A 24498-nucleotide genomic window follows, 5' to 3' on the forward strand; every position below is an offset into this window, starting at 1 on the left:
ATATCAAATGGCTGCAACTTCAGTGTCAAATGTAACACATTTCAAGGGAAGAGTAATTTAAGAGCATCAAAATAGCCTTTCTGGATGAAACAATGTATTATTTATTTAGGAATATTCATATACCCCTTTTCAACCTATATATTCTCAAAGCTGTTTACACAGAAAGAAGAAGATAGTCCCCTCGTCCCCAAAGGGTTCGCAACCTTAAAAGAAAAACCAGCAACAGCCATTGGAGAGATGCTTTGCTGGTCTCAATAGGGCCAGTGGAAGCTGCCATATACTGAGTCAGACCATTGGTCTATCTAGCTCAGTATTGTCTTGTATTGTACAGACTGGCAGCAGCTTCTCCAAGGTTGCAGGCAGGAGTCTCTCTCAGCCCTCTCTTGGAGATGCTGCCTGGGAGGGAAACTGGAACCTAGATGCTCTTCCCAGAGCGGCTCCATCCCCTAAGGAGAAGATCTTCCAGTGCTCACACTTCTAGTCTCCCATTCAAATGCAACCAGGGAGGACCCTGCTTAGCTAATGAGACAAGTCATGCTTGCTACCACGAGACCAGCTCTCCTGTTGCTGCTGTTCCATGCTATCAGATGTGGCATCATATCCAGTAGCCTGGCTCGAAGAGCGTCTAGATGCTTTGAGAAGCCCACAAGAGGACACAATGGCTACTCTCAACTCTTCAGCTGATGCCAAGGCCCCTGTTTCCATCACTGAAATGTTGGAGAGTCTGGAATCTTTTGGCCCTGTTGCACTAGATAAATGCTACAGGTGAAGACATGGTTTTCCTTCCTCCATCTCTTTGTAGTCAAAAAGCCTGGGAGAGTCTGCAAAGAAGGAAATAAGGAAGAATATTAGAAAGCTTTTCATTCTGCAAATAATTTCCATTACAATTGCTGAATAGGGCCAAGGAACCAGTTTCTCTTCTGATATCTTCTCCAAATATATCTGAGGAAGTACTGGTAGTGGGGTGGCTAGTGGGTGGAATCGTGCACTTTGACTCACAAAGATGAGATTTTGCAGAAATGTTGTCAGGTATGTATGGTTTCAGAAAGTAAGATTATACACCCCGCCAAAAAGCAATATGGTGTCTTGGTATAAACTCTTAAAAACCACAAGAATCCTTCAAATAGTAGCAAAGGCCTGAGATTTAGCACAATGTTGTCAGATGTTTCTGGTTTAGGAAAATAACATTAGACCCAATAATTCCAAGAAGGTGGCTAAAATTCCAAGATGGTGGCTAGACGTAAATGTGACGTTGCTATGTTGAATATTAAAAGTCATCAGATTCATAGTGATACAGACCTGAGATTTGGCAGAAACATTGTCAGAAGTTTATGCTTTTAGAAAGCAACTAGCTGACTGGGCGCAGAGCCTCTGTGCCCCTAGTTCGCCCTTACTCTTCCCCCCACCCTTCAGCCCCGTTCCCCCCTTCAGCCCCTTCTAGTTCTACCTTACTTTCCCTCCATTTCAGGGCACAGCCAGATCTCTTCCCATCCCTTTAGCCAGTCTCCCTCACTGCCATGTCTGCTGGCAGCTCCCATCCTCCTCACAAGGAGGCCAGCAGCCCCGTTTTCGCCACATGCTCGGACATCCTTGGCAGCTTGCAATGGCGTTGCTTCCTCCTCGGTCTCTCTCCTTCCCTCCTTGGCAGCTCTCTCTCCCACCAGGGCCCGCTGCCACCTCCCCACCACGGCTGGGCCCTCTGCTGCTGCCGCCTCACTGCCACACATCCGGTGGACCATTCTCCTCTTCCTCAGGGCGGTGGGGCTTTGCCCGCCGACCTTCCTCCTTCCCAGAGTGGTGACGGTTGCCAGTGCTCTCAGATTGCATGGCTGGAACTCTTGCACGTGCCTCCCCCTCTGTCAGCCAATTGCCTCCTCCCCCTCTGTCAGCCAATTGCCTCCTTTCTGCCACGTCCCCACGCATCCCGCCTTGGAGAAATAATAATATAGATGTTAGGCACCCCAAAAATCCAATGTGGTGTCTAGAAATCCAATATGGTGGCTACATATAAATAGGGTAGTGCAATAAAAAATGTTAGAAGTCATCAGACTCTTTCAAACATTGTTGCAGACCTGAGATTCAGCAGAAGTACTGTCAGATGTTTATTGTTTTAGAAGTAGCCTTAGGGACCCCAAAAAACTGAATATGGTGGATAAAATTCCAATATGGTGGCAAAACAAAAATAATGAGTCACGATTTTATAATTCTTCAGCATGATTTGAATAGTGATATAAAGTGGAAAAATATCTTTAAGATTGTATGGAATGTATTTTATTTGGTGGAACTGAGTATCAGTATTTATAACAAGACACGTTTCTTCAGAAATAGACCCAAAAAATCTTACTCGTAATTAATAATGCTCACATTTCTATAGAGCTCTATTGAGTGTTTATACAGACATAAGAACAGCCCTGCTGGATCAGGCCCAAGGAAGCCCATCTAGTCCAGCACCCCATTTCACACAGTGGCCCACCAGATGCCACTAGAAGCCTACAGGCAGGAGTTGAGGGCAGGCCCTCTCTCCTGCTGTTACTCCCCTGCCACTGGTATTTGGAGGCATCCTGCCTCTGAGTCTGGAGGTGGCCTATAGCCACCAGTCTATCTCAGGTCTTTGCCACTATTTGAATGATTCTTATGGTTTTTTATACTGTGATGCCATATTTGTTTCTGGCCACCATATTGTATTTTGGGCAGGTGTCAAATCTTCCTTCCTGCAAAATCCCATGCTTGTGAGTCAAAGGGGAACAATTCACCTTAATTTTCCAGTTTAGCTGCTCCACTATGGACAGGCAGAAACAGGGGCAGTTCCCAGGCGCTTATAGGGATCTGTTCCCCAGATTCCATCAGCAAAGGGTTTGGCTGTTCTCAAACTGAAGAAAACACAGTGAATTCCAAATTAATTAAATCTAGTCATTGTCATAATGAAAAGAAAATGGGTCAGAGTCGTGTGCCAGGAACCTCATAGACTCAAGCCAGGGCTTTGCTTAGTGAGCTACTGTGGACAGTGTGTTCTGTAGGCAGAACTTGGGTGGGATACACAGCTTCGGGTTCTTCTTCAGGCAGGGAAAGGAACAACAGGGTGTCATTATTGGCCCCTGTGATTGGCAGGCTGTATGAAGCCCCTGGATTGGCTGCAGCTGGTCTAAAGTCTAGAAGCCCGGCATTCTTTCCTTGCCCGGGTCATGGCCCAGACCGATTGTCACAGCATCTTGCCCACAGTAGCAACTCTGGTTGTCTGACCCAGACAATGAGGACTAGCACCAGTCCCGGTTCTTGACCCCAGGCCTGAACCCGAGACAGCCCTGAAGCGCCCTCTGAGCCTGATGAGACTTAAGAGAAGTAACTGCCTGCTGTGGTTGAGTTGTGTTCGGAATCCAGCCATTTCTAGCAACGTCATCGTCATCGTCGCCATCACTGCGGTCGACCCCCATCTGTATCCTGTTCACGCTGCCGAGGAGCATTAGTGGAGCCAGCCAGGATGCAGGCAGCATTGCTGCAGCAGGGGGAAAGAGGGACGTCGGAGCTGGTTGAAGCCGGCAAACTCAGAGCAGACAGGACTGAGCAAGCTTCAGAGCCAGTAACAGGCATGGGAAAAGAGCTCACAGAAGAGGCCGGTCTGGGCAAGGCGACAGGAGGGAAAGGCAAGCCGGTTCAGGGAGCTTGGGTGGCTGCACAGCCAAATAGCTCTGGATATGATCTGTCCACTAGCCTGCCAGCAGCTGCTCCCAGCTTCCTTTTACGAGGCCTGCTGCTGGGAGGCTGGAGCCAATAGGAGCAGGGAAGCTCCTGGGAAGAGAGGTTGGGATCCAAACAGGGCAGGGGTTAAGGAGGAGGAGCAGCAGTTACTCCGAGCCACTGGGGAATCCTGGGGCGTCCCTAGGGTGCTGAGTGCACCTGTGCAACAGCGTGGCAGTTTCCATGGCGGATGCCAGATGCGGGGAGGGGGACCAGACCGTTGCAACAGCTCAAGACATGGCAGCCCCTTTGCCAGCTGAAGCTGAGATAACCTGACCTTATAGGACCTGCATTGTACACACTGTGTGTATGGACTGGAGATGCACAGCGCATACAATGTGGATACTATAGAAGTCACTGTCGGCGTTGCCATCATTGGGGCTCATTCCTTTGTCTAGAACGGGTGGGGTGTGTGTGTGTGTGTGTGTGTGACTGAATACTAAATAAATGAAAAAAATACCATGTATACAGTACCATCCAAACACATGGTGCTTTAATCTATAATTTTAAAACACAAAGTTCCCAAGGAATTTACAATCTAAGTTTGACAATAATGGTGGGGGGTGGGAAGAGGATGAGGGGTGGATCTGCAATTGAGCAAGCGTGCAATGAACACAGGCTGCCACACCCAAATTTCCTGCTTGAATAATAATTTCTCCATCGGGATCCATGAGGAACTCAACCATATTAATAACTTGTGAATGGCTGGGCAAAAAGGTCTGATATTTAACATGGTGTTCCTACAAGATTATAACATTAAATGTGTGGAAGTTGAAGGAGAACCGTCCACCTGTTGATTTTTAATGATTTTTTTAAAAAGTTTTCAAAAGTTCATTAAAGTTCAGTGGGTGAACTGATCTCCTTGAATGTCCACACACTTTATGCTACCATAATGTGCTTATCCCCGTATGAATTTTGAGAACTTTCTGCCCAGCCATTCTGGAATTATAACATGGGGTGCAAAAAACAGGGGCACAACTCCTTTTATATGAAGGCAAGGATTAAACTTGAATGATGGACGGGGGGCGGGTGCTACTATAGAACTTTTTTTCATCTTTCTGCAATTAACAAAGCAATTATGACAGTTTTGAACAGTTTAGAACCTTTATTAAAAACATTCATTACAAATCAAGTGAAAAAAATATCCTTGCAAGTTCACATGCTTAATGCTATCATCATGTGTTGGAATAAGTGTTTAATTTAATTTAATTTAATTTAATTTAATTTAATTTAATTTAATTTCATGTGAAATTTCAGAGCTTTCTGACCAGCCATTTGGGAGTTGTGAATCTTTTTGTATTTCCCAATGATCCCTATGGAGAAATTATCCAAGCGGGAACATAGGAACATAGACTGCCATACACTGAGTCAGACCATTGGTCTATCTAGCTCAGTATTGCTAGTATTTCCCAATGATCTCTATGGAGAAATTATCCAAGGGGGCCCAACATAGGAAACTGCCATATACTGAGTCAGACCATTGGTCTATCCAGCTCAGTATTGTCTTCACAGACTGGCGGTGGCTTCTCCAAGGTTGCAGGCAGGCGTCTCTCCCAGCCCTCTCTTGAAGATGCTGCCAGGGAGGGAACTTGGAACCTTCTGCTCTTCCCAGAGCAGCTCCATCCCCTGAGGGGAATATCTTGCAGTGCTCACACATTAAGTCTCCCATTCAGATGCAATCAGGGCAGAGCCTGCTTAGCTAGGGGGACAAGTCATGCTTGCAACCACAAGACCAGCTCTCCTCTCCTTGTTCAATTCTTGCACACAGCCCCCTTCAGAGCTCGTTACACCCCTAAGTGGGAATGAAGGTATGATGGCAATAAAGAATGAATGTCAGCAGTTTAGTGCTTAGAATCAATACTATAATTTTTTCCCCATAACAATGCCGCTTATTTTGGCTACTGTGCACCTGGAGCAATATTTGAATCCAAAGCAGCAATTTCCAGCTTGGAGTGTGCTTTTTTTATAAATAAAATTAAAACCTTTCTTTTATCTTAGCTACTTCAAAAGTCACTGAGGGGCCCTTTAAACAGTGAATGAAAGACAGCTGTAAATGCACAATATATATGTCGACAGGGCGGTCAGTAGCACTGACGTTCCCAATGTGGTATGATAAAACAATCTTTAGCAAAGGAATATTTAAGACCTTTATGGATACCTTCTCAATAAAATAATATTGCAGTGACCTCTAAGACATTGAAGGGCATGACAATTATGCCGCTGGTCTTCAGTTTCTTAGATCAGTGATCCTAGCAGCTGTCGTGGCTATGTGTTTGCCTTTTTTTAAACAGTGCCTGGGCCATAGGAGAGTTGCATTTTTGTGTGTGATTGGATAAACTGAAATGACCCAGTCATGTGGGTGGAGACCAAACATGAGGGCCTTTTGCACCGATTCAACAGCCTCAACCCAGTGAAATTCTGCTTCTGTGGCCAGGACATGCATAATCGTAGAAACATACGATTATCATCTACTGTAGCATTAGGGTTGCCTTCTACTGAGTTGAACCATTGGTCCATCTGGCTCAGTACGTTCTATATCAGGGGTTCCCAATCCTGAGTGCCCAGATGTCGTGGGACTACAATCCCCATCCTCTTCAGCCACAATGCCCTTCAGCCATTGTGGCTGGGAGTGATGAGAGTTCTTGGACTACATCTGGGAACCCCTGGTCAACACTGGTGAGCAATGGCTCTCCAGGTTTCAGACATTCATGGCCTTATCTGGAGATACCAGGGGTTGAACCTGGGAACTTCTACATGCAGTGCAGATGCTCTGCTACTAAACTGTGGCCCTTCCCCAGTGATTGGCCCTTGCCCATATTTTGGGGTCATAGCAGTGCTATCCAAAGCATATCATGGGTCCATACTGACTAGTCTACAACTAGCTGCCCCAAGTCCTAAACTGGTTGGGGATAGTGGCGTTGCAGAATGTGAGCTGTCCACATGGTTTTCAGAACAACACCAGAGAAAGGTTTAAGATAACCTTACTTGTGAGACAAACAAAAGAAGCACTTAGAGGTCAGTACAGAACTTGCTGACTCACACACAGGAGCAGGAAGGAGAACAGAAACACCTAGCTAGCCCAGCCAGTACTGAGGAAGCTACAGTGCCTCCTCTGGCTTCATAGCAGATTACATGCAAACTTGACACCGTAAGTTAGGCAGCAGCTGTTGCATATCCCAACAGGTAGAACATGGACAACTTCCAAATGGCAGCTCCCCAAGAGTCCCTCTCTGGATTTCAGAAATAACACAAGGAGCAACCCAGAGGGATGTCTTGAGGACACCATAGTTTGCCAGTAGGGTTTCGCTTTCCATGTCTATGAATGACAGTCACTGAATTCTGGTTCGGGGAAAGAAAAATAGGGAGCATAGTGGGAGTGAGACCAGGGGAGAAATCCTCAAAGCCTGATGGTGCTCTCCAAGAGAACACATGTCTGCGGAAATCCCTCACTCTAGCTCCTCTAGTGTGGCTGCAACAAAGCGATGCTAACATTCACCGTGGACACTGACATGTACATTTTCTCTTTCTTGCAGGACTCCCTGCAGTATTTGTCATGATCTGGGCCACCTTAAGAGCTACATTAGCAGACACAGAGTAAGTCTGAGTTGATCGTTTGCTTTCAAAACAAAACACCCTGGCTATATTTGGCTTTTCAGTACTGTTATATCTTATTTTATTTTTATAATTTTAATATTATTTTTAATCTCCAAGCATTAAAAGCAACCTGGCCAGACCATTCGGAAATGTGGACAAGATAACCGGTGGTGGTGTGGTGCACTGTGAATAAGCTAGGGGTCCTCAAAGTCAGGTCCCCAGATGTTGTTGGGCTACAACGCCCAACATCTCCAGCCACACTGGCTTCTCTGGACCAAACCAAGGCCCATCAGGGGTCACAAGTCGGATCTGAAAGCAACAGACCTTCCTGCTGCTCTCAACCAGAAACCAGGATTCACAGCTATTTCCAAAAATGGAAAATCATCAGAGATATGGTTGGGTCTAGGGCTGAGCCCACATTGTCACTTCAGAACTTGAATTTTTCAGACAGGGGCAGACCCAGAGCTGAAGCTGCCTCCTCCCACTTATCTGTCTCCACTGCCATTGCCTGTTTTCAGTGGCCATATTCCTCCCAGAGGTTTTACGCACAGCAGATTTTACCACGGGTTTACCGGGAGGCTTTACTGCGAACTTAAAGCTGTCTCAAAAAAACCCCACTAAAAATAGTGGAGTTTTTTACTCCGGAGATAAATCGGGCTACACTTGGGCACAGTGGAAAACCCAAATTGCACGTGTGTGGACTGCTCCCCGATAACTCGCAGGAACTTCGGGGAAAGTCTGGCCGATATGTGTACTTGCACCTTCCATTCTGGATGAGATGCGAGCTAAAAGCAGAAACCTTGCGGTAAAACTGCTGTGCGTAAAACTTCCCGGTGGCTGGCAGCCACTAGAAACCTTGAGGTTTCTCAAAGGTTTGAGAACCCTCAAAATGTTCCCCACTCCCCAAATCACCAAATTGCCCCACCCCTGCTAAAACCGCACTAGACCCAGCCCGGACTTTTGATGATGCCCTGGGAGAGCAGCTAGAGAAGAGAGATGTCATTGCAGAAGCTTCTCAGTGCTGAGCAGCTGAAACTGCTCAGCGTGTTCAACTGCAGTCTAACATCAGGGATGCCTCTCTTTCTGCAGGTGTTGGGACTTGAGTGCCAGCTATTTCAAATGGTTCATTCAGGTGCCCATCTTAACGTCAGTTCTGGTGAGTAGAAGGTTGACTCTGGGAAAGTTAGAGAAGAGATGGAGGAGGCTGAGATGAAACAGCCCCCTCCATTTCCCTCTCTTTTCGCAAGCAGTGAAATTGGGGGCAGGGCCGGACTGGGGGCACTGAGAGGGCAGTGGAATGTATGTGGGGAGAGCGCCGGATTTCGAGCAGAACAGGTGGGGCGCACCAGGAAAATGCCCTGTTGCCCTGTGGGCCAGTCCGAGCCTGATTGGGGGTAATTTCAAAGATGGGGGGGGCCAAGAAAATTTCTCAACGGTGCTTGTCCCAGTGACTGCTGGCAAATGCCATTTCATTCTTACTCAGAAGTCCCTTCCACATATCACTAGATCATCAGGTAGCATCAGAGAGTGAGGAGACTTTGAGTGGGGGAGGGAGGGAGATGGAGGCCCACAGTGGCCAGGAGAAGTGTGACCACCACAAAATAGGCCAAAAGGGGAGCTGAGGACCTTTCATCCCACCATGCTGCCATGCAGTGTTCCCTCTAAGGTGTGTGCATGTGCGCATGCTCACACATTTTTTTGATGTCTGCTCACTTAATTTTAGATCCCGCTCAGGTTGAATCAGGAAGGTCACATAGGAAGCTGCCATATACTGAGTCAGACCATAGGTCCATCTAGCTCAGTATTGTCTGCTCAGACTGGCAGCGGCTTCTCCAAGGTTGCAGGCAGGAATCTCTCTCAGCCCTATCTTGGAGATGCTGCCAGGGAGGGAACTGGGAACCTTGATGGTCTTCCCAGAGAGGCTCCATCCCCAAAGGGGAATATCTTCCAGTGCTCACACATCAAGTCTCCCATTCATATGCAACCAGGGCAGACCCTGCTTAGCTAAGGGGACAAGTCATGCTTGCTACCACGAGACCAGCCCTCCTCTCCTCTCCTCTCAGTCTCACTCTGAATGCATGTGAAAACACCCATTGCCTTGATACTGCTGCCCAGAAGAAAACTCATTCCACACACAGATGAAAGAATTTAGAGAGAACACTGCTGCCACACCCCAAACTGAGTTGAAAGAATTTCTGGCTTTGGCCTAGAAATCAAGGACCAGGAAAGTGGAAAATGTCTATACATTCCCCGTCAAGAACAGCTGCAACTCAGGCCCATTCAGTAAATCTGGAGATTCAGATGCCTATATCAGGAGAGGAGGAAGTGAAACTATGCACTGTATCAGTTGCTTGGAAGCAACAGCAAGACTTGGTGGGCTCTGGATTTTCTTTATATTCTTACAAGCTCTCTTCAAATTCTATAAGAGTTCAAGCAGCAACCACACAACTGAGAATACAGCAAATTGTATTCTCAACAAGACACGCCTTCTGTCTATTTGCATAATTTATTCTGAGTACAGAGCACCCAAGCTTTGCACAGGCACTCTCCAGAGCACAGAGAAGTCTCGGGATGGTTTCCTCTGCTTCAGCACAGAAGAATTCTTGCACGCACGCATGCACACACGTGCACACACGCGCACACACAGAAATGCAAGTAAAAGTTTGGAATGAAGCTAAACACAGTTCAAAGCTACCAGCGTTGAATAGGTTTCCGGAGCACCTCGGCTCCTCAAATTGCAACGCAAAAGGAAAAAGTCCTCCCATTAAAATGATGACGGGCCCATCAGGGAATTAAGAAAGCAGCCAAGCGTGCAAGGCTGAAGCGGCCACAGAGACTAAACATGAAACATGCCCCAGCCTTTGCTTGAACACTGAGCGGGCGCATTTGCAAACCACTCTGGGACAAGAATCCTGTGAGCATGCCCACACAGGATTTTTCTCTGCAGAACAGTAAATCTTCATCCAGCTCATTGTTGTCGAGATACATTTTCAAAGTTTGTGGTGGCTGGCAGGTCCCCGTTCAAATCCTGCCAGGTTTCTCAGTTGTTGTTCCCCACCCCCGCCCTATTTCCAAGGATCATTGTGTGGTCCTGGCAGTTTGCTTCTTCTAATGTGGAAAGAAAAGAAAAAAAAAAGCCTGTACTATCAGCAAGGGAACTGACACACACCAAAATTCAGCACCAACGAAGAATGTATATCTATGTTTTCAGGCCACACTACACCCCAAAGTGAATATTGGAAACTACTGAGTCAGAACCTTGGTACAACTAGCTCATTATTGTCTGCCCCAACTGGCAGCAGCTCTCCAGGGCTTCCGATTGTTACTGGCTCTACCTGGAGATGCTGCCAGAGGTTGAGCCTGGGTCTTTCTGCACGCACTCTGTCACCGAGATACAGCCTGTTTCTATGACTTGGTTTCAGGTGCTGCTTCAACAGTGCCACCTCCAAATTTTCCAGGAGCAAGCAAAGGGTCCTCTGTGGGCCCCTTTAAAATATGAGGGTTGCTGCTTCTCTCCCACTGAAAGATCAGCCAACCCACTGGGGCAATTGCCCATTTCCCAATTGCACAGGAACAGCTGGTCATATGCGGAGGGGCAGCAGTCACACTCCTCTCCAGGGGCGGAGCCACCCTCGTGTGAACAGGTTCAAAGAACCCGGGCCGCCAATGGAAAGGGCCGCTGAAGCCTGTAGGGGGGCATGGCTCGGGCTCCGGAAGAGTCCCGAGAGACCTGCCCATGCCAGGGCTGCAGAGAGCCCTGAGCCAGCTCTCCCCTGTCCTTTTCAGGCAGCATGCGCTGCCTAGCAGCCTTTATTTCCCTTTCTCTTCCTCCAGCAAATGTGCGTAGAGTGAAAAATCCTGTCCTGGGCTCTGTTGTGTTTATCATTCAAACTCAGTGTTGTCGGGGGGCTGGGGAGACACCACTTAGAAATACGGGTGATCACCTAATCACATGTTAGTGATTACCCCACCTTTTAAATCCTACATTATCAGGCTGTGCACAGGAGCAGCTCTGTGCAGGTTACCTGGGTTACAGGGGGTAAGCACACCCTTTACCCCAGGTCCGGGGTCCTATGTATGCTTGGGCTGCACACAGCCAAGGGAGTCAGGCTGCATTCCTGGGAGGGGGGGGGATGCATTGTTGCACGGTGCATTATGGGATTCCTGGAGGCCAAGAGAACAAGTCCCGGCCTCCTGAGATCTGTGCTGCACAGAGCAGTGTGGATTGTGTGGGTGAGCGATGGCGTGCTGAAGAGGGAAGCATCACTCGTCTGGGGGGAGGTAGGGCCAATCCTGCTTCCCCCACCCTCCCCACCCCTCTTTTGTTCATGAGAACGGCCTTTATATCTAGTATTTAAACTCTGAATAGAGAATGTATATTTTCCCATTCAAATGATTATTTCTACACATGTAGAAGAATCTAATAATGCAGTGAAAGAATCGTCTCAACTGGCCCATGTAGGATAAAAATTCTGGCTTCATGTTGGAAGCAGGCAAGCGAGAACTCAAGGGCCACCAAGGAGGGCGGGGAAGTCTGGAAGGCACAGATGCTCTGCCCCCTGACGCCTGTCAGTGCTGCCTTCAGTGTGTCTAGTCAAGAGAAGCATTGGAATCTGAGATGGACCATGTGAAACCCTTCATAGACTAGTAGCTGGTGGCGGTGGTGGTGGGGTCTCTCTCTTCCACTGGCCCCAGTTCACTTGTTTCCTTTTTCTCTCTTCCAGGCAAATTTTATCCTTTTTATCAAAATTATCAGAGTCCTAGCAACCAAGCTCCGGGAGACAAATGCAGGGAGATGTGACACGAGACAACAATATAGGTGAGTCGTTTGGGTGTCTCTACTATAAGAGAGCTATAAGAGAGATATAGTTACCCAGGCTCACTGGGCAAAGAGGCACCATTGGAAGTGGTGATTCTTTTGTTTTTAGCAGGGGGTGAGCAACTGGCCCTATCCAGCCCCAGCACAGCATCCCTCCAGTGGCTGTTGCTGGGGTCTGTCTTATGTTTCTTTTTAGACTGTGGACATCTTCTCATTCCTTTTGCTATGTAAACCATTTTGAGAACTTAAATACGTTTACTAGCTGCTTACTTTGTTTTTTGCAGACTTAGCATAGAAGTGATAATAATATCACCACCACAGACATTTGCTAACAGAAGGACTGTCACCTGGCAATATTTTCCGTGCTGCATAATTCTTCAAAGCACAGGATCCCTCTCAGGGTGGATCTGGCATGCAGGAGCCTTGCTAAGTCCTTAAATGTTCCACGCCCAGGCTCCCAGACCCACTTTGAATAAGTAAATGCAACCATACCTCTCCCCCCGCCCCCTGCAAATAATTATGTATATTTTTCCAAGTCCCTAATATTTTAGCACAGCATGTATGAAGGTGGAAATCACAGAAAGCTAGGCAAGGCCAGAAGTGCTCTCTCCTGATAGTGGTTAGAATGCTGGATTAGGACCAGGGAGACCCGAGTTCAAATCCCCCTTCAGCCATGAGACCTGCTGGGTGACTTTGGGCCAGTCACTTCTCTCTCTCTGCCTAACCTACTTCACAGGGTTGTTGTGAGAAGAAACATAAGTATGTAGTACACCACTCTGGGCTCCTTGGAGGAAGAGCGGGATATAAAATGTAAAAATGATGATGATGATGATGATGATGATGATGATGATGATGATACAGGTGCCTCCTGCACCTCATGGTGAACAACCAAAATGCTTTAGACTTGTCGGTCAGCTCTGACTTTGAATGTCCACTCTAAATGAAATGTTGAATGCTTCACAGTCCCTCGTCCCTCTTCCAGCTGAGCAGAACGTCGACTCCTTACGGCGTACTTTCAAGGTAAAATAGGCACCACGTCCTACAGCAATGCCTAGTGGTGCCAGTTGTCAGGTTTCTGGCTCTCTAACATCTCTGGCCTAAGCTGCAGCCTTGGTCTAAAAAGTGCGAGGCAGTCAGAACGTCGCATTTTCGGAACCCTACCAACACTGTCCCGCCTGAGTACTTCAGCCACATCTGACACTGAGTAATCCTGGCATGTAAAAATTCACATGTGTCAAACTGGCCTGGTTTGTTTAGAAGGAGAAAGAGAGAAAACCTCGAGAATTTGGAAGGAAAAAAATGTTTAATTTAGAGCAGGAGGGCGGGCGGGTAGAGGCTGAAATTGGCCTTGGAAAGGGCCAGGGTTTGTTCTGCAGCCTCGTCAAGGCCTATCATTTACCGATTGGTTTGTTTCGCACGATTGGAGGCTTGTTATTAATTATGGTTTGGATGCACTCTGCTATTTTTATGGTGTTTTTCCCCCCAATCCCTGACCCCAGCAGCAGCAGAACGCCTTTGCCAGTGAAGGGGGAAGCGCTCGGCCTGCAGGCACTGGGTGCCCCTCAGTAATTGCCTCCGTGCGGTACCACAGCAACCCTTGGCAAGGCATCCCTTTCCCTCCTCCCCGCCAGCATCATTTCCAGTCAGAGAGCATGGCCGCAGGGAAAGCCACTCCCCTGAATGGTACCAGATGTTCCCGTCCATTTGTACCCTGTCGGGTTTCTGAGGCACTTTCTCCCGGCCTGTGGTGTCTACACCCGATGGTCACACGTGTGCCCCAGCCATCCTTGAAGGGGCTGAGGGCGACCAGCCCGGGGTTCCCAGGAGGACATTCCCCCCCCCTCCAGCCCACCCCACAATATCGATACGTGTCCTTTCTCAGGCCTAGCTAGCGACAGAGACTTGTTTGTTTTTGTTTGTTTTTCATGGACATCCCAAACCTTGCAACTTTTAACCATGAAAATATCTCCCCTGCTTTATCATACTGGTCGACCATCTTTGGAGGATCTTGAAGCAATTTCCTGCATTGAGCGGGGGGTGCGGAAGGTGGGCGGCGGGGGCTTGCTTTGTTTGTTTGTTTATGAAATATTTATACTCCACCCCCCCAGGGTGGCTCACAGCAGTAAAATATAAAATTTAAAACAATAAAACAAATAAAACACAGCAGGGAATAAAATGAGTTAAAACAAACCCCATTAAAATGGAAAACCCAGTAAAGAGAGAATAAAGTTAAAAGCCCATCCATTCATAATTAAAATATTTACAAATACTGATTTATTTATTTAAAATATGGACTAGAAATATGGACCAGAAGGCTCTTCCAACTCTAAGGTTCTATGGTTCGGTGGACTGAAGCTACTCCGGGCTGCATTAGCTACAGAAAGGCCCTTAACTCTGGCTAACTTGGCAAAGAGGCACCTTTTAAAGTGGTGATTCTCTTTATTTAGCAGGGGGAGAGTAACTGGCCCTATCCACCCCCAGCACAGGACCTCCAGTGACTGTTGCTGGTGTGTGTGTTATGTTTCTTTTTAGAATGTGAGCCCTTTGGGGACAGGGATCCATCTTATTTATTTATTATTTCTCTGTGTAAACCGCCCTGAGCCATTTTTGGAAGGGCGGTATAGAAATAAATAAATAAAATATATATTTTTAAAAATTGTGCACATGAGAAAAAGAGAGTGGGTGTGGACTTGGAAGATTTCTTTGCTGGGAAGTATCCTGCAGCAGCTGAAGAGCATGACTTGTCCCCTTTGCTAAGCAGGATCTACCCTGGTTGCATATGAATGGGAGATGACATGTGTAAGCACTGTAAGATATTCCCCGCAGGGGATGGGGCTGCTTTAGGAAGAGCACCTGCCTGCTTGCATGCAGAGGGTTCCAAGTTCCCTCCCTGGCAGCATCTCCAAGAGAGGGCTGAGAGAGACTCCTGCCTGCAGCCCTGGAGAAGCTGCTGCCAGTCTGGGTAGGCAATCCTGAGCTAGATGGACCAATGGTCTGACTCGGTATATGGCAGCTTTCTATGTTCCTAGTCTCCTATTCAAATGCAAACCAAAGGTTCAACCAAAAAAAATTTGTTAAACTCTGCTTAACAAAAGGGACAATTCATGCTTGCTACCACAAGACTAGTATAGGAGAAAATCATGCATGGTGAGGAGAAAGTAGATTCTCTCCCTCTTTCTTAATACTAGAATTTGGGGCCATCCAGTGAAACTGATCAGAAGTAGATTCAAGAGAGACAAAAGGGAGTACTCACCCCTTCACTCCTTCCAATTAATGTATGGAATTCACTGCCACAGGATGTGACCAACTGTAGCTTAAAAGGGATTAGACAAATTCCCAAAGGATGCCTATCAATGGCTTTTAGTCATGGTAACTAAATGGAACTTCCATGCTCAAAAGCAGTATATCCCTGAATACCAGTTGCTGGGGAGCAACCGCAAGAGAAGGCTCTTACATTCATGTTTTGCTTGTGGGCTTCCAAGGGCCATCCGGCTGAACACTGTGGACGTCAGGATTCTGGACTCTGGACCTTTGTTCTGATCAGGCAAGACTCTTCTTACGTTCTTACATGCTCCTCTTCCTCTGCTCTCTCCTTCAGGCAGCTGCTGAAATCTACCCTGGTCCTCATGCCTCTCTTTGGAGTTCACTATATCGTTTTTATGGCTATGCCGTACACAGAAGTGTCAGGGATACTCTGGCAAATTCAAATGCACTATGAAATGTTCTTCAACTCTTTCCAGGTATGTGGCATCCTCTGAGTTCCAGTTTGGAGAATTTTTTCCTGTTTCAGATCAGAGAAGCATCTTTCTGCAGGTGTGCAGAGAATGTCTTGTAGCGTACACCAAATCTATCATTGGTCCAAGTCCCTATTGCTCAGAGAGAGCCAAGCATTTGCACTGAATGGAGGCATCTGGGAAATTGTTCTGAAAAGATAGGTTAGGGCAGGGGTTTTCAAAGTTGTGTCCCCAGAGGCCGTTTGACTACAACTCCCATCATCCCCAGCCACAAGACCCTTCAGCAATTGTAGCAGGGGATAATAGGGCATGGTAAGAACCAGAGGGACACTGTTATTCCTGAACACAATGTCTACAGAAAGGACAGGGAAGAGCAAATTGGGAGTCGCACTGTATATTAAAGAAGGGATAGAATCCAACCAGCTAGAAAACCTAGGAGTCCTCCACAGAATCATTATGAGTGACAATATGAGGACTCGGTGTGCGGCAGCGGTGGAAAAGGCCCATTCCATGCAAGGGATCATTAGGAAAGAGATTGAAAATAAAAATGCTCATATTATATTGCCCATATACAAAACTATGCTGCAGCCACATTTGTAGTACTGTGCACAGTTCTGGTCACCATATCTTAAGAAGGACATTGTATGTTTTGAATTACTATAGCAATGGTTGATTTGTATAGTTAATGAATCATGCAGATTGGTGAGCGGGAAGTCAATATTTACTTAATTAGATGTAACGGGATTGTTAAGATATTGTAAAAACCAATAAAATTTTAAAAAGCAAAGAGGGACATTGCAGACCTGGAAAAGGTGCAGAAGAGAGCAACAAGGATGTTCAGGGGCCCGGGGCACCTTCCTTATGAGGCAAAGCTACGGCATCTGGGGCTTTTTAGTTGAGAAAAGAGGCGACTAAGGGGAGACATGATAGAGGTGTATAAAATTATGCATGGAGCAGAGAGAGTGTACCAAGAGAAGTTTTTCTCCCTCTCTCACAACATTAGAACCAGGGGTCATCCCATGAAACTGATAGCCAGGAAATTTAGGACTGACAAAAGGAATTTCACACAGTGCATAATTCATCTTCGGAATTCTGTGCCGCGGGATATGGTGCTGGCCACCAGCTCGGATGGCTTTAAAGGGGGCTTAGACAGATTCATGGAGGACAGGTCTATCAATGGCTACTAGTCTGGTGGCTGTGGGCCATCTCCAGCCTCAGAGGCAGGATGCCTCTCAATCCCAGTTGCAGGGGAGTAACCACAGGAGAGAGGGCAGCGCAGACCTCTTGCCTATGGGCTCCCCAGAGGCATCTGGTGGGCCCACTGTGTGAAACAGGATGCTGGACTCGATGGGCCTCCTTGGGCCTGATCCAGCAGGGCTGTTCTGATGTTCTTATATAGTAGCTGGCATGTATTGGCCATTCCAACAATGGAATGCTTTTTCTGTACGTGCTTCCATTTCTTATTAATTATTTGTTGGTGGTGTCTTGTGTCCTGTTGAGGAGGTCAGATGGCAGAGGAGACTGAGTCTCTTGTATGTTTCATCATGGTGCAAAAGGGAGAATTGGGGTAGGTTTTCCCACCCTTGCATGGCAAACATTTCCTCTTCTGAGCAACTCGTAATGATGTAAGGCACGTTGGACTCCCAGATGTTGTCAGACTACAGCTCTCATGGCTTTCAGCCATTGTGGCTAAAGATGATCGGATCTGAGGTCCAACAGCATCTGGGGCCCAAGGTTAAGAACATCTGGCACAGAGGACTCATAGTCTTTTGCTACTGGTCACCTTAGTCATAGGACAAATCAATCCTTCCAGGAGCCCGGTATTTATCTCAGTAATCATGCTGCCCAAAAGCTTTGGATCACGTTGGATAGATGTTAATATATCTCTTTTTCCCCTTGTTCCTAGGGATTTTTGGTTGCCATTATCTATTGTTTTTACAATGGGGAGGTAAGTGACTTAGAACTCAAGTTTTCTGGTCAAGCTATATGTGATATCTTTTCCCGGGGATTCTACCATTTCAGACAGCAGGGGGGGAGGACTGGACCTTTCAAATTCACATCAAAAACTGGCATGTGAGGGAAGAAGATCTACAGGGTATTCTCACGATCACTGGGAAGCGGGCTAAAGGAGCTTAGCCTGTTTCCCAGTCATCGTGAGAACCAGCAGGCTCACAGGCAAGCCCGGTGGTTCCCTGGCAGCTAGCCCGCCAAGGTAGCCCTCCCCTTAGCCCAGGTTAGCGGAGCGAGCGCTCCAGCCAGGGGTCTCTCCAGCATGCCCCACGCACTCGCGCGGGGCATCCTGGAACTTCTGGAGGCCGCGCAGACCCCAATCCTTGCAGGCCCCACCGGCTCCGTGACAGAGCCAGTAGTCATGTGGGTGCCCGATCCGGCCACCCAGGGCTGCAGTAGTGATCATCTGTGGGGAGAGTGAGCTAAGCCTGCTCTCCCCACAGAACCCCCTCTGGCTGGTCTCCCTGATCGTGAGACTCACCTCCTAGTCTAGCCTCACAGGAGATTTCAATATGCAAGGAAGGGCTTCTCAGTCATGAGGAGCATCTCTTCCCAAATACAGCACTTGCCCCTGCAGACAAACACCATATCCATGGAGAGTAGAGTGGTGGTGGTGAACGCAGGGTACAGTCATTTACACAAACATATGTATGAGGGTACAGACAGCTGTACACTCGTACAACATAATGTCTGGATTGGGCTACCGTCTTTCAAAGTGGCACCATTCGGTCCAGTCCCATCCCATGGCACAGGACGCGTGGGACCTGGTGGCTAGTAAGGCAAGGGAGCAAGGCAGGGTTAGCCACAGCCACGTCCACGGGACACATCAATCCAACAACAGCCAGAGGCAGACTGAGCTCTTAAATACCTCTGTGCCAAGGTGCAGATATCAGGGAGGGTGATGGAAATGGAGAAGCCAATTCCCCTGAAGGCTTAAATTCTGAAGGTGTCACTTCAGGAGGGGTTCAGAGGGGTGCTGTTTTGGGGGGTTCCATCTTTGGAGCTTTCTCAGGCTCTGGCCCGGAGTCAGGGTGCAAGGCTGAATCTGGTCCTGGCCCTACCTCTACGAGGCCAGACTTAGAGTAACTAATAATACTGCCACATAACAAATTGATCTCTGGGTGGCTCACAACAGCACATCCGTTTTTTAAAAAATCCAATAAAACCACATAAAACAAGACAAACAAATTACAACACAAAATAAAAATGCAAAATACAATACTAAACATTTCAAAAGCTTGTTTTTAAAATCAATTTTAACTAGTTGGGGCTAGGGTCGTGACACATTCTCAGCCTGTTCCATATAACCGCAATCCCATAATAAGTCTTCTTCACCTTCCTAACCTCATCAGGTTCAAGCAGAAATAAAGAAGTCATGGAGTAGATGGACACTCGCCCTTGACTTCAAAAGGAAAGCCCGCAGTGGAAGCACCACCTACAGCTACGGACCAATGGTGTCCCACACCAGCGTCACAAATGTGACCACAAAAGGGGGAGTCGCCCTTAATCTCAACACGAAACTCATTCCAGGTGCCCTAAACGGACACCGGAATTTGCCAGGATATGTCAAAAATGGCTCCATTTCTGAGAACTCCATGCCCTCTTCTGGGCCAGAACACTATAACAAGGACGAGGAGTACCTCAATGGTTCGGGACTCTACAATGGAGACAAGCCAACAGTCCTTGTCGAAGAGGAGAAGGAGACGGTGATGTAAATGAAAACAGACATGGTTGAGACGTCCAGATAAGAGGTTCCCAGAAAGCCCTGAGTGTTCCAAAGAATACTCAGCCAATCACTGAATGCCAAGGATCTTCAGGCAGCGGCTCTGTTCTTTAGAACAAGACATCAGGCTCCTTGTGAAACGTGGGCTCACTGTCTGATCACGTACACTTTGCTCCGTGTCCTGCACCTCCACAAGGTGTGAATGAAGGCAAGCAGAGCTCTCTAGCAGAGTTCGCCAGACCTGTTTGAAAATGAAGGAAATACTCCGTTTACAAGGACAACCCAATGGCACTCTAGAGTGTATCCAGAGCACAACAGAAATGGGAGGAAATTGGCTGTGTGTTGTATTTTGGAGTAAAGAGGGTGAAGGGTAGAACACCATCATCCTATGGTGTTTCAAGTCATCCCAAGGCATTCGTGGCTGGTACATTCCCCTTTTTGATGCAAAGACATTGGTTTTGCCACATGGTAAATCCACACTGGGAGGGCTTAAACCAGTCAGCCCTGCTTGCCGGTTGCAGCTAACTGGTGCAGACTCGGCAAAATCTGTGTTCCCTCTTGGATTAAGATCCTGTTCCCCAAAGACTCTGCTGCGTGTTCCTCCAGGAACTGGGAAACCATCCATCTAAACAGCATGTTTGTGTGGCAATTCTTTTTTAACAGCTCCCCAATGGAAATGAAAAAGGAAAGGATCCTTTCTCCAAGTGGACCAGAAACACTGTGGGAGAGAAGTGAACGCCGTTGTAGGAAAGCCACAGTGAGCTCGTTGCCATAAACTCCATATCAGTATCACTCTTCCGGCTTCTAGGGGTGTATCTGCACAACACAAATATATCGGTTTCAATACCTGTTCAACTGTCATGGTTTCCCCACCACTGTCAAAGAATCCTGGGAACTGTAGTTCAGTGAACATACTAGTAGTTCTGTGTTAGAGACCCCCTTGTCCCCTTGCAGAACAATACTTCCAGTGCTTACGGGGGAGAGGGAGGGACTGTTATAGCAGTCTGATGACATATATACATCCTAAGAAGAGTGGAAGAAGTAATTGGGAATTCTTTGGATATGATGTGTTATCTTAATGCTGTTAAGCAGCAGTTCTCAAGCTTGGGTCCCCAGATGTTGTTGGATTACAACTCCCATCAGCCCCAGTCACAATGGCCAAAGGCATGTGGCCATTGTGGCTGGGAATGAAGAGTCATAATCCAAGAACTTCTGGAGACCCAAGCTTGAGAACTTCTGTTATAAGGAACTACAGTTGTTTGAACTGTCAGAGGACCAACCTACATAGTAGCCACTGTGGGCTTCTGTTTGGGCCACTAGATGTTTTGGAGGTGCCAAAGCAAGCCCCTTACTGTCCCTGCTACCCAGTTGCCCATATTCCAAGCCCAGGCAAGGCCAATTAAAAACAGGAGAGGCTGAAACTAGACTAATGAGCTAGAAGGGGAAGAGAGGAGTTATGCTGCCCAGCAAGGATACAGGGTCAAGGTCATCGATACGGCAATGGCTAGCACTGGCATTCCCAGTGTGTTTCAACCATATCATTATCAAGGGAATATTTAACCCCTTCACAAACCTGTTCAATCCAACTGCATTGCAGTAACCCCAAGCAAGCTGTCTTAGTCTAACCAGAATGTTCTCTTGCCCCACAGCTGTGGCCAAGCATCAACTTGTGGAGGCCTGGCTGCATCACTACATCACGGGCCATTGTAGCTGGGGATGATGGGAGTTAAAGTCCAACAACATCTGGGGACCCAAGTGTGAGAAGCCCTGCCTTAGCTGAATTGCGGTGGATGTGTGATTCCTGTAATTTTCTACACACTCCTCTTTTTAAAAAGATAAGGAGACTCTTGCACAGAACTTCTGGGGGATCCATTCTCTGCCAATAAAACATCTGAAGAGCCCCACTGGATCAGGCCACAGGCCCATTGAGTCTAACATCCTGCTTCAGAAGCAGGACTAGAGGAAGACGGTAGCTAAAAAGTGAATTCAGTTGACATCCTTCCTCTCTCACCACCCCACAAAACTGGGAGATCAATTCTCAGTGCTCTCCAAAGAGAGAGTTCCCAGAGAGTTCCCAAAGAGAGAGTTCCCAGGATTCCTTGGGGGAAGCCATGACACTTCATCCCCCATTCTGAGCCACTTTGAGGGCTTCTGGCAAGCTGAGGGAGAGAGATCTTAATGCACAAGTAAGTCAGTTATATAGTTAAGTATATTTAGAACTGGTTTGTGTACATCCTGTGAAGATGCTCTAATCGTCAGAATGAGATGGCCCCAAGAGACCCTGGAAATTAAGATGGGATAACGAGGCATTGCTCGCTGTTTGTTTGAAAGGGAAACCATTTCAGGGCCTCTGAGGTGTGTTTTGAGTGCCTTTTGTTCCCATCTGTCTGCTTTATCCCTTCCTGAGCCAGATGAACCATGCAGATGAAGCATGCAAGCAGGGCACACTCAAATTAAAAGTCTGCACCATGTATAGCTAAATTAGTAAATTGCACAAATTTTCATAGCTGGTCTTTTTCTTCTGCATAACTAACTGCTGCAATTATAGTACAAAGTTAAATCAGTTACGAACGTCTCTCACTGCCAGGGCTCCCAGATGCTCTGAATCAGGGGTGCAGAAGTCTAAGCGTTCAATAGCCACTTAAACATTGGGTGTTTAAGAAGGCAGGAAGGAGATTTCTCCTCCTCCAATCTTGTGTGCTGCTAGAAGGGTATGGGAGAAGAGCCCCTCCCAAACCCCCAACTGATGGAAAGCTTATTCCACCATCCCTCTGTCTCCCATGGAATGCCCTGGCCTCCATGCAATGCCAACATATGCTCGAGCATCTCTACACAATCTTGAGGACTAGAAACTTGCTCTGTTCAAAAGACATGAATTGCTGAATGTGCCGATGCCACGTTCTGCCATCTTCCTGCACTTTCCCCAAAGCATAACACATGCAATTCTAGGTTTAAGCCCAAGCAGATTCTGATAGAAATTGAGACGCATCCTTGGGTTCATCTGCTCACCTTCATCTGTACCAAAATCCTGATAAGCCCCCTCCATTCCCCATGTTGGAAAGAGTCGTATCTGCCCATGTGCTCTCCCTTCTGTTCCACTTGGTTAAGCACACATGGTGGAAGTCGAGCCATCTTGCAAGGAGAGACAGCGGGCCTGAAATTCTTAATGCAAAGTGAGCCTAGATGGTTGAAATCGGGGCCAGCAACTCCTGACCCTTCCGGTTTGCCTCTTCCTTGCAGTTGTTTGAGAAAAGGGGTTCCTGCCAACCCATCGCCAACATGTGGACACGTAGGACCACAACACCCTAAATGGACTATTCCAGTTCTAGAGGGACACAGGTGGTCATTTGCTGGAAAGCCTCTTCATGCATGGGGGGCCAAAGTATCCAAAAGCTTGCATTGATTTTGCAGCGGTTCATTGCTTTGTTGTATGGCAGGCATATGTTTGATTAACGCCTGACTATGATAGTGTGCTACCTCCAAGGGTCACTTCTGACATTTTGATTTATTGTTTCTTCTTCATTCAGAGAAATGCACCCTCGACTCACTCATGTGGTGAGAATCCTGACAACCAGAATGGCTTGTGTTTGCTCCTACTTAGGAGTCCAGTGTGAGCATGCAAGCCTGCTTGAAGGAAAAGCACCATGTGCACATCTGTCCATGCAAGGGCATTGTCAGAGCGGTGCCAGATCATGCTCACTAACTTCCTTTTTTAATCTCCCCAGTCTTGTCTTGCTTTTGCATACTCTCTAATATCCACAGCACACACTTCAATCAATTCCAAACCTCTTTAACTGTCATGGTTCCCAAATTAAGCTACTCTGGACCAGGAATGCAGAAATCCAGATGCCCAAGAGTCACTGGCAGCTGAAGAACTGGGTGAGTTCTTGAAGAAAGCAGGAAGGAGATTCCTCCCCCCTTCTCTTCTTGCTTGCTGCTAGAAGGGATGGGAGAAGAGTGAAGGCCTTACAGGTGAAACTCGGAAAATTAGAATATCGTGCAAAAGTCCATTAATTTCAGTAATGCAAATTAAAAGGTGAAACTGATATATGAGACAGACGCATTACATGCAAAACTAGATAAGTCAAGCCTTAATTTGTTATAATTGTGATGATCATGGCGTACAGCTCATGAAAACCCCAAATCCACAATCCCAGAAAATTAGAATATTACATGGAACCAAGAAGACAAGGATTGAAGAATAGAACAATATCGGACCTCTGAAAAGTATAAGCATGCATATGTATTCAGTACTTGGTTTGGTCCCCTTTAGCAGCAATTACTGCCTCAATGCGGCGTGGCATGGATGCTATCAGCCTGTGGCACTGATGAGGTATTATGGAAGACCAGGATGCTTCATTAGCGGCCTTCAGCAATTCTGCATTGTTTGGTCTCATGTCTCTCATCCTTCTCTTGGCAATGCCCCATAGATTCTCTATGGGGTCAGGTTAGGCGAGTGTGCTGGCCAATCATGCACAGTACACTGTATACTTTTCAGAGGTCCGATATTGTTCTATTCTTCAATCCTTGTCTTATTGGTTCCATGTAATATTCTAATTTTCTGAGATTGTGGATTTGGGGTTTTCATGAGCTGTACGCCATGATCATCACAATTATAACAAATTAAGGCTTGACTTATCTCGCTTTGCATGTAATGCGTCTGTCTTATATATCAGTTTCACCTTTTAATTTGCATTACTGAAATTAATGGACTTTTGCACGATATTCTAATTTTTCGAGTTTCACCTGTAGTTCACTGGCAAGGCATCAGCTTTGCACACAGAGGTTCCTAGCTTCAATCTCCAACATCTCCAGATAGAACTGGGGAAAACATTTCCCTGAAACCCTGGAAAGCCTTTGCCAGTCATTGTAGACCACACTGA

The 24498-nt window shown here is 47.0% G+C and overlaps 1 protein-coding gene across 2 annotated transcripts in view; it reads left to right on the forward strand.

Annotated features, from left to right (window-relative positions):
• PTH1R (parathyroid hormone 1 receptor) overlaps positions 1-23635 on the forward strand; it is a 143985-nt gene extending 120350 nt beyond the window's left edge. For both annotated transcript variants that reach the window (XM_053263471.1, XM_053263472.1), the window contains exons 8-13: positions 7269-7329; positions 8419-8485; positions 12054-12148; positions 15747-15888; positions 17789-17830; positions 19245-23635. In XM_053263471.1, coding sequence (XP_053119446.1) covers positions 7269-7329; positions 8419-8485; positions 12054-12148; positions 15747-15888; positions 17789-17830; positions 19245-19607 — 770 coding nt within the window. In that variant the 3' untranslated portion in view covers positions 19608-23635. The remainder of the gene's footprint in view (positions 1-7268; positions 7330-8418; positions 8486-12053; positions 12149-15746; positions 15889-17788; positions 17831-19244) is intronic.
• The last annotated feature ends 863 nt before the right edge of the window (positions 23636-24498 follow it).

Source organism: Hemicordylus capensis, chromosome 6, assembly GCF_027244095.1.
Source record: "Hemicordylus capensis ecotype Gifberg chromosome 6, rHemCap1.1.pri, whole genome shotgun sequence".
NCBI classification, from domain to species: Eukaryota; Metazoa; Chordata; class Lepidosauria; order Squamata; family Cordylidae; genus Hemicordylus; species Hemicordylus capensis.